General features: G+C 40.0%; 1 protein-coding gene across 1 annotated transcript in view; it reads left to right on the top strand.

Annotated features, from left to right (window-relative positions):
• The window catches only part of LOC136438344 (rifampicin phosphotransferase-like), a 22,179-nt gene continuing 11,552 nt past the window's right edge, over nt 1-10,627 (top strand). The window contains exons 1-18 of the mRNA XM_066433109.1: nt 1-244; nt 1,797-1,957; nt 2,444-2,630; nt 3,121-3,377; nt 4,346-4,531; nt 4,898-5,007; nt 5,430-5,485; nt 5,840-5,892; nt 6,589-6,716; nt 7,582-7,729; nt 7,926-8,115; nt 8,525-8,581; nt 8,754-8,803; nt 9,012-9,050; nt 9,177-9,307; nt 9,730-9,800; nt 9,994-10,058; nt 10,327-10,397. Coding sequence (XP_066289206.1) covers nt 1,824-1,957; nt 2,444-2,630; nt 3,121-3,377; nt 4,346-4,531; nt 4,898-5,007; nt 5,430-5,485; nt 5,840-5,892; nt 6,589-6,716; nt 7,582-7,729; nt 7,926-8,115; nt 8,525-8,581; nt 8,754-8,803; nt 9,012-9,050; nt 9,177-9,307; nt 9,730-9,800; nt 9,994-10,058; nt 10,327-10,397 — 1,933 coding nt within the window. The 5' untranslated portion in view covers nt 1-244; nt 1,797-1,823. The remainder of the gene's footprint in view (nt 245-1,796; nt 1,958-2,443; nt 2,631-3,120; nt 3,378-4,345; nt 4,532-4,897; nt 5,008-5,429; nt 5,486-5,839; nt 5,893-6,588; nt 6,717-7,581; nt 7,730-7,925; nt 8,116-8,524; nt 8,582-8,753; nt 8,804-9,011; nt 9,051-9,176; nt 9,308-9,729; nt 9,801-9,993; nt 10,059-10,326; nt 10,398-10,627) is intronic.

Here is a 10,627-nt window from a genome sequence, read left to right as displayed (position 1 = left end):
TCCGATGGGGTACAGAGTCGAACGCCTTCTGGAAGTCTAAACAGACGACATCCTAGGGGTGTCCATCGTCCAGGACCTTTGAAATACCTTTTTCATCCCTCCGCTTACACAGATTTCATTCCCTCGTGTACCTGCAATACAAACTCCTTAGCAAACCGTACGACACCTCTCCCTACGCAGCTTCGTTTTCTGACTGACGACACAAAACTTCATCGGTTCCCGCACAGCAACTGTTCACAAACAGGTATGTTTTGCTGAGTTAAAGAATCCACATTCTACTGCCTAAACTTCCTTTCGTCAATTCAAACCATCGATGAAGTTTAATAGTTCAAAGGATTAGCCTCCACCAGGCCTTCCTTTGGGGTATGGATCGTAGAATTCGGCAAAAAAGGGGGACAATTGGCCAGGAGGGTCAGTCCACCGTAAGGTTAACATTTCCCACTTGGCTGCGCGGCTGGTCAACCCCTTCGCCCCCCCCCCCCGGCAATTTAGTCTATGTCTGACTATGATCTTTGGAGGTTGAAAGGGTGACCATATAATTGGTGGGATCAAACCACGCCCAAACAGGTTAAAAACTGGTGAAGATAACGTAACTGTCCCGTGCACATGCGCATGCGTAAGTCTGGTGATGTGCAGTGACCAATAGTCGTTCTTCCTCCAAGCTGTACGATTCAATAAAGATTTTACTCATTACAAAAGACAAGTATCGTGTTTAACTGACTGGCGGCTAATGCTTATAGTACTTTTTTTCGGGGAATACAACAGCAATATCGCACACCATAGCTTAATCATCGCGTTTCATCTCTGGTGGAATTTGGCCAGCGTTTTGACCGGGTGTGGACTGCAAAACATCACAAGACGTTTTCTGGTCTAGATAAATACAAATAATTTGTACCATTTGTGGAGCAGCCGATCTTCCAAACGTTGTAAAAACTTTAGGGTTCGTTTAACACGTAGCTATGACATAATGGCCGACGGTGTAGTAATTATAATGCTGGGTCAGATGTTCACTCTGTACATCAAGAACAGGGCTGGAGTTTTGGGTATCTAATAAGGTCGACGTCTTTTTTCGGGCCCCCAAGTTATCGTGCATCTGATAGGTCATGTCAATATTTGCGGATGGCGTGACGGACGTATCTACTATTTGTAAAGGGGCATTTTGGCTACTTATTCAATATTCTAAGCTTATTCACAGACAAATCTCAGTCATCATAAATGTTTGATGTAGTCATTGAGATGTTCCATGTATCATCGGTAAGAAAGTAGAGTTTCTAAATCTATCCTACGATTAAAGAAAGTTGACAAGAAAACCCCGCCCCCTTATACCAACTCACATGACCAGCAGTGTTAAAATGTATATGAGGCTAGATATAGGTCCAGTAAACATCATGCAAACTAGTTCTAAACAAAAGTCAGAACCGACTATTATTCATTCGCGGGTGTTGAGCTATTTCCGTCAATTCCTTGAAACGTTTTCCATTGAAGAAACATAAGCAGACAACATTTACTACGATGAAGCGCGGTTTATATGGCCATTATCATTGTCACTTTTAATGTTCAAGACGATATTATTGTCACCTCTAAACCTCCTAAATCACCAACTTTGACGCTTAAGTTCAGCCGCTAGGTGTGTGCCTCCTCAATAATGCATTGGGGAGCCTCCTGAATTTAGCATAGAGCTTTGTCGGGACTCCCCCGGCCCACGCAGGCCCTCTTGTATGACTACTGTACAACACCGTGATTTGAAATAAAACCACCACAAAAGCAACTGAATTTACAGTACGTTTTTACACTAGGTGGAAACCTGCTCTTAGAGTTAGAAAATGGAAGAGGCAGCCACCATCTGTGTCCTTGTGTTGGAAGGCATTGCCACAGCAGCTGTGCTGTACGTTATCAAGTCTATCCTCACACCTGATCCACCTGTTCACCTGGGAGTGTACCACCGACCTGGACGATGGTTCGTTTTTATATTTGTTTATGTTTGATTGTTTGTTTGTTTGTTTGTTTGGTATAGCCGTTAAATTTGTTTTGTAAAGCCGTTAAATTTCATTCTGTGAAGTTTGATAAATAAATAAATAAATAAATAGATAAATAAATAAATCGCATTTAGACGTAACACGGTTTTGTACTGTAAGTACAAGCGTAAAAGAGACTGTATGGTTTGATCCCTACTTTTTTTTATAAGCGTGATTGGTTCTTTAAGTGAGACGTGGCTCTCCTCAAACGCTGAACTTCCAACTTTACGTTCCAACCAAGAGGACCTCCTCAGCATAAGATTTACATGTGTTCTGATGTGACTTCTGTCTGGCAATACAACTGTTACAGTGACCATGAGAGTAGATGCTACAACCTCACAAAAAAGTACAACCATAAAGGTTGTACACACTTAGTAATAGAATTATTGTGCTAACACTGAGATTGATGCACTATCTTTAACCAACAGGTATGGGTTGAAGTTTGCACTGATGTACCTGCTTGTGAAGCTACAACAGGGAAGTAAAAAACGGAAACGGGAGAAAGATGCTCCACTGGTGACAGGACTGCCTCAGTCTGGATATGGTGTCTCGTCTCACGATTCTCAAGAAGACATAGAAATGGACCAGCCTCAGGAGTTACAGGATCATGAACATGTACGTAGGTTTATAAGAAAAGATTCATTTTTATGAATAATGGTTTATTGAGTAAAACTAAAATCATGTCCAACTATGGCAGTCAACAGAATGAATTGATGCTGGGACATTATAATAGATTAATAGTACAGGATAGAAAGAAGGAATTTTTGTCATTAGAATAGCATATATACCATTGCAATTTATTGTTAAAATATAAACACATGTCAGATAAATGTTAAGAGTTTTAAAAGGAAAGGTTTGAAAAATAGTAATTTGTTTTCTTGCAACGGTGCATGTATACATTTTAAAACTCACACACACTTACTATCCAGTTAAGCATCTGTTGTTCTGTTTCCAAAACAAGCATATGTACACACAGTACTATATTCTTAAAAATGGACAGAAAATATATTGAATCGGTTAGAAAGAGGATTATGATAGAAGAAAGTAAACGGCAAGTGTAGGGCGTTTGGAGATATCTGCAGCCTTACATCATCCATCTCTGTAGGCCTTGGACAGCGCCTACTTCAATGGCTTTGCTCCTGATGGAACTGCTGTAGTGATGCGGATCTGTCGGCGCCATGGCCGTCGTGCAGAGATCTGGTTCATCCTTCACGTGCCTGGAGTCGGCGTGCTGCAGGCCCCGCAGCATCCGGACACCGCCGTCTTCAACACGGACGGGAAAACCTTCTCCGCAGCAGGACTGAGCTTTGAGCCAGTGGAAGCCATGAGAACATGGAAAGTACAGTTCAACGGAATGATGAGGTAATCAACACATGCTTGTTTTTAGAGTCATAATTCTTTGGAACAGTTGCGTATAAGGGATGATATTGTACCCAATCTACCAACCAACTAATATGGTATCTTTCGTGATTACTTGTTCATAGAAACTAAATGGTTGCAGCGAATATAAATCACCACTGAACCAATGCATTCTCCTATGTAGAGCCCCACCCGAAGCCTACTCTGTATACATTATATTTTTGGGAGGCTCTGCTAAACCGGGCTGGGGTTTCAACGTTTGTGGGCGTGGCCTCTAAAAAGCTGTCAGCCAATCAAGGAATCGTATAAATGTTTTCTTTGGGTAATGCCAATTCTCTAATTTGCTCTGTTTCTAATCTGTTTGGAGGCCACGCCAACTAAAGTGGAAACTCAGCTCAGTTTAGAACAGCCTCTCCAAAGTCTATTGTATTGGTCACAGTGAGGCTCCAAGTAGGAGAATGTGACAATGCTAATGTTTGTCTTATTTCTCCATGTACTTGCATTATATAGATTTTCAATTATCAGATGATTGCAGGTTTTGTTCTGTTAAAACGTTTTTCAATTCAATCAAGTCAAAAAATCTGATGAAACGTTGTATAGATGCACATGTACAGGTAGCGTACTTAGTCTTTAGCGATCCTGCCTCTGGAACTAAAAGCCCCGGGTTCGATCCCGGCTGTGTCGCTCACCCGACATGCGCGCTACCAGCCACCGGAAAGGGTCGCAGTCCTTAAGACGGGACGTTACGCCGTGGTCCACTGTTCATAATTTGTGCTTGTCGAAAAGAGCTAGGGGAATGTCCTTGGTACAATGAACCTGTAAATACTGTATATAGCGTCTGTCTTCTCTGTCACGACCAGTGGAAGCTTATCACATCTGTTCATTGAGGTCATTTGAGCTAAACTGGTTTGAGATCACTTTCCTTTCACTTTCCTTATGTACATGTACTACCAACCTTCCCATATCTGCAGACTGACAGAATCACCACGTACTGATGTAACAAAGGAGGAGGGTCGTCTGGTTCATGTCAAGTTCTCCTTCATGTGGTCTGCCTACACCTTACCCTTCAACTTTGACACTGACATTCATCCTCGCTCCATTGCCCGTGCCATGGCCATCGAGAAGTGGAACCAACAGTTCTTCCAGGACTTAAGAAGGTACATTTTTACTTTTCCATGATAACTCACCAGAAATTTGTTAAACAAACTCTAATTCATTTTCCTTAATGTATCATATTGTTTGAACAAGTAAATATGACAAGGGTATAAGTGTAGTTGTTCTATTAACTTGTTGGAAGCTTTGTTAGACTTGTCAACAATTAAGAGATGACAAAATATCAATTGCTTTGATTTTGTGAGTTGCTTATCAAGAGAACTCATTGTTGACATTGTATATCAGCTGTGATAACTTGTGGGATATTATCCTATTGTCTGTTTACACAGTGTTGAAAATTCCAAGGTATTGATGTTTATCTACTATCTATAAAATTGGTTGTTTCGTGATATTTTTTCAAATTTTGACAGTTCCCACCAGACTCATTACAACCAGTGGGGACAGCTGTGGGGCGGTCTGCACATCGAGGGGCATGAGGAGCAGCATGTCAGGCTCAAGGGCTTCAGGGACCACTCGTTTGGTAGGACACAGTCAAGCTCAATGTTACACCCAAGCTGAAAAATTGCGTCATGCTTAATTTGCACATATTGAAAGGCTGGTATGGTCAATATTTCTTACATTTAATTGTATGAAACCAGTGTTCTCAAAGTACACATTGACCAATTTGATGCATGTAACGTTACACACATGAGACAGTCACCATCATCTTCAAAAGTAGTGTCAAAATCTACTTGCACCTCCCATCCTGAGGCTTTAGGCACTGAAGCTCAAACAACGCTTACTTTAATCATGAGACATTGCAATAACTTTACATAGCGATTCCTGCTGATATCTAGTCACCGTCTCTTAAAGCATTTTGGAAGCATTTATTCAGGACCATACATCTTTGCTCATGACCACTCCCAAACCCAGGTCGGCACACAGTCTTATCTCTTTCCACAGGTGTCAGAGACTGGGGCTTCATGCATCGCTACATAGTTCATTTTGCCTACTTGGAGGTAAAGTGGCAGTTTTCATTGTACATACTATGAGTGAATGCATGCTTTAGATATAGTCAATCAAACTGCTTATTGTAGCATTAAACAAGGGTTGCCAAGTCATCTTTGGCAACTCAATGTTTTTCGAGGCAATCTGTTTAGAGTACACGTTGACGTAATTACGGTAAGGCAAACTGAACAAAGTAAAGAGCATACACATATCAAAATAATTTACCAGAGTATTCATTTTTTTGTACTGATCATGGAGAAACGTGATAAATGAAATTCTGTTAAAGTATATTTTCTCGGTCAAGTTTTCTTCATAATTGAACTTTTATTTGACAATATCACCTTGCATTGATGATTTGTCTGTAGGATGGTTCCTGTCTTCAGATTGTTACACTTTGTTTTCCAACAACTACGTCAGAGTAAGTCTTAGTGTGCTTTTTTCTTTAATTCCTTACATCACACACACCAGGCAAACCCAAATTCTGCTACTGAGACATTCAAACAGTCACACAGAAATGAGGAATGAGTTACCATTAGTATTCAATCAGTAATCAATACACATAGGGATATGAATCCTGGATTAAGAGGAGCTATTATTCCTTACACAAGGGAATAAAACCGTACCAGTAGTGTATAAAACAAGCACTGTCCCAGAACGTAATGTGCATGCACGGGCTGAGACTCCAGGTGATCAGGCTGGCTGGTGAATTGTTTGTATTTACCAATGATCAGTGACAAAGTCAAATGTCAACAACAACTATGTGTTATCAGGTATATACAGTAGCTGTCATCTTGTAATTACAATAGAATTAATCTTCTTTTTTGTTGGATATTTGGTCAACAACTCAACATTGTATCAGATTTTTTTCCGTTGCATACAACATCTTTTCAGACACAACATTTGAAAATTATAGACGGGAGATCATCCTTATATAAGTGAACATAGCCTTATGCGGTATGTTGTGTCGAAACTAGTTTAGGGACAAGTTAGACACCCATAACAAATAGTTGAAGCCTTTTGGTACTATCAAAGAACAGCTCATGTGGGTATCACAATGTCATTTTTACTGACATTTTAATGTAACTATTTAATTTTTCAACTCTTCTTCCACTAGTCTGAGGACAGGCTATGTCTTCGCCCCTAATGGGAAGATGGAGGCAGTGTCAGCGGTGGACTTGGTATTGTCGAGTATTGGAGAAGATGGAACCATGCCTGACAGCTATTCCTTCAACTTTGTGGCAGGTGACTGAAAACACTAATCAAATGATCGTGGAATATATCAGATTCTGTAAGATTTTATATAGGAAACACATCTTTCCTTAATTTTGATAAAACTCATTTGAGTCCCTTTTACCAGTTAGGTACACTTAGAAGCAAAATAGGATCTACTCCAGGGCTATCTCAAACTTTATTTTTTCCATCCCACGCTTTGTTTGGGAACCTGTGTTGTTAATTTTTTTCTTAACACCTACTAACATAATTCCACTAAGGTACATAATTCCGCCACCCTGAAAAGATATGTCCAAAAATATGTTCCCCGGTATGATTCACTCCTATATCTAATTTGCGCATACCTTGGGAGTGCTGCATTAGAGATCTCTTAAACCCATTGTTTTTTTAAAAGTGGTGGATTTATGTAACGCTGTCAACCCTGTTAAATCTGTCATTTCAAGCGTACAAAAATACATTTTTATCAATTCGATGTAATGAAGTAACGGTCTTTGAACAAGTGGGGGGAAATTTATGTCAGTCCCAACCAGCAAACTTCCATCCCAGGACAAAGGGATGGGTCCCGGAGACAGCCCTTATCTACTCGCTCAGTCATATCATTTTATTTTATTTATTTATACAGGGAAACACACACTCAGGCAACAAGCCTGTTCTTCAGGTATCCCTGATACTAAAATCTAAAAACATCTAGCACTAATCACATAATTACATAACAGCCAACAATATTACAGATAAGCAGTTTTGACGAGATCAATATCCTTCAGTTTGAAAGAAAATAAGATGATTTCTAATTCTTATTGCAAAAATCCTAGCTTGGATATTACTGTCCGAACCAGCATTTTAAAGTTTGAATTGATTGTTTTTGTCTACTTTTCAGGGGGCAAGACATACCATGTGCAGGTGGAGATATACTGTCAGCCTACCTGGTACAACGGGCTTCAGTGGGAATCTCGTGTACACGAACGACTTGCTAACTTCACTGTTAATGGCCTGAGTGGTTGGGGAGTCTGTGAGTTCAATTACAAGTGAGTGTTTAAAATCCATCTTTTGGTCCTGCTCTCAAGTGATGTTAATCTTCCTCTTGGGTACAAGCAGATAAACAGATCAACCTAACAAGTTGTAAGCTCTTAAAAAAGGAGAAATCCACTGCACAAGGATTACTCAAAAGGCACAGTTCTGCTGCAGAAATCTTATATTTCCTTGTCCACTTTGTCAACAAAGGAACACTACTGGCTGTCCCCTGCCTCCCCGTGAGTCCAGACCACAGCAGCCACTGCCAGACGTCACCAGTTCACACCGGAAACTGCTGACCCTGCCCCTGTCCAGCCCAGTCTGCCGCAGTACTGAACTGGTGGGAGGGAAGGGGAGCAGTCTTGCTACACTGACTGCTCTGCAGAGCAATGGTGCAATGGTAATACATTTATCCCCACATTTTCCCCTCATCAGCATTTCTCTTAGGTCTGTTATGAAATGTTCATTCAGGACTCTAGCCAGTTTGAATTTTTTTCGACTGACCAATTCCTAAAAAGAAGTATTTTTAAGATTAGGGATGGTAAAACGATAAAAAGACTTCTTCCCCTCATTGTGTACAAATGTCTGTAATTCTTTTTTATTTCCAGGCTGGTGTTTGGATATTCAAATTTGGATATTTCTATATCTTTACCCATGGATATTTGTCAAAGTTGAAAGAATCTTTCCGTCATATGCGGCAAAATTCTGTCAAATGATGGAATGACAGGCGCTGACAGTCTTTGTTTCATCTCATTTTCCAAATTACTATTGACTGTACATTCATGTTGGTTATCTGTCTCCTATTTCAGTTTAAGGTTCCATCTGGGTTCTGTGTTACCATGGCAGCCATGGAATTACAGCTGAAGGTTAGTGTCTTGAAATATTAACATCAAAATTAAACATCAAGGTTGGTGTTGATAAGAACTTTTGGGGTTGGTTAATAATAAATAAATCATATGTCTTTTTGATTTTGTGATACACTCATGTCATCGAGAGCCTGAGATGAAAACATGTCATCTTATCTGGTTGCCATTATAGCTTCATCCAACATTGAAGTCAAAGCTGGAAGAGCTCAAGAAAGTCTTGTGGTATGTATTTTACCATTGTCTACATATTTTGTTCCAGCAGTAATCCTGAAATTATATTCTACATCATCAGTGATTAAGGTTCCCATGCCATTTCTTTGGACAGTCCTCACCATCATACAAGACTTCCTTGTACCCATTGCTGCAATGTATATCATGGTATTGCCAACTATCATAAATCTTTTGCTATCCCGCTCCTTTTTTTCTGAAGTAGCGGCCATGTGGATGCACTGCAGGGAATGTGCCAGAGGCAAGTGCTGCATTATTCTATTTTTTTATTTACTTTAAAACAAAGAATATTTTCATTGATCACTTTTTTAAATTCTTATCAAAATCTATCTCCTGTTACTTCAACTTGTAAAACTTGCCTGTGATTTTCCACACCTGTCAGTGTTGGGGAAATGTTTACATCTGTTGTTTTGGTGCCGGAAGTGCGAGAAGCCATCAAAGCTGAACTGGACAACCTAAGTACAACCAGCCAATTTGCTGTTCGCTCATCTGCTATTGGTAGGTACTGTGCTTTGAATTCCTCATACTGTGACACATAGACAATCTTTTTCTTCTGGAATATTGTTTTCTTGCCATCCATTAGGTGAAAAAAAAGGTAAAGGTCCCATAGCCTTGAGGCCGTCGAGGCAGTGGTTTATTAATCCACTATATCGAGGGCATAATAATGTTAGGCAGACCCCATCCCTCTACTTCCGACGTCTTTAACCTTCCCCACCGAGGTACCCACTTTACACCTTGGTGGAGTGAGGAAAGTCATGTTAGGAGCCTTTCCCAACGACCCAACGTCTTGCCAGAAATCCCAGGAATCGAACCCGTAACCTCTTCATTTTCATGTCTGTTAGCCTTAGCCACTTGACACCACACATGTGTATCTAATTTGCTTAAAACATACAGAAATAAGATGTGTGTTCCTCGCTCAGGTGAAGACACGGAGGAGATGTCTGCAGCAGGACAGATGATAACAGAGCTGGGTATCCGAGGGCTGGACCAGGTAGAGATTCCTTCATCTTGTTTCAATACTCTCCTAAAACCACAATTTAGACCATGATTACGCATTAAACCTGTTCTTAGCCTTCTTGTTAAACTTGCTAAACATGAATCCAGCATACACATCCTGAATAACTTGGATGTTTCAACTTCATTATCAAAATATCTTGTCAAAATTTTGTGCATATTTGTTTCAGATCTGTGACTCAGTTCAGAAGTGTTGGGCCTCACTCTATGGTTTTCCTGCAGTCCAGTATAGAAGGTTAGAAAGGCTGAAAATTGAGTTACTTTGTAAATACATGTACACAATTAGTATACTGGCCTTTTTTGTATGTTGGCTATAATTGCAAACCGTCTCATCGTGTATATGATTGAAATTCATAACTGGTTCATTAACTTGATTGAAATTTATAGTTGATTCATTAACTTCAAAAAGTCATTTAACAATAATATTCCCGACTGTTATTGTTAATCATTATTGATAGATAACATTACATACGTTCACACACATGATCTACCTCTCTCCACAGACAACATGGCCAGCCTGTTGTGTCCTCCATGGCTGTGGTGGTACAGGAGATGGTGCCGGCAGAAGTAGCAGGTGAATGAAATGTAGAATGTTGTAATTCGTTGGGGTTACATTGTAGTTTCTAATTTTGGAGTGAAAGGCAAAATGGCAGAAATTCATTTTCCTAGATAATAAGTAAATATTCTGACAGAATTTTCATTGACCAGAAGAAAGTTTTTCCTTATTTGGACCAGAAGTATCAATGAAAGTATCAAAGAAGTATAAGTTGTAAGTTGTGTTAAGATTGGTCTGTGTTTTTGCAG

The sequence above is a fragment of the Branchiostoma lanceolatum genome, chromosome 7, assembly GCF_035083965.1.
Source record: "Branchiostoma lanceolatum isolate klBraLanc5 chromosome 7, klBraLanc5.hap2, whole genome shotgun sequence".
NCBI lineage: Eukaryota > Metazoa > Chordata > Leptocardii > Amphioxiformes > Branchiostomatidae > Branchiostoma > Branchiostoma lanceolatum.
This window is presented reverse-complemented; position numbering and strand designations above follow the sequence as displayed.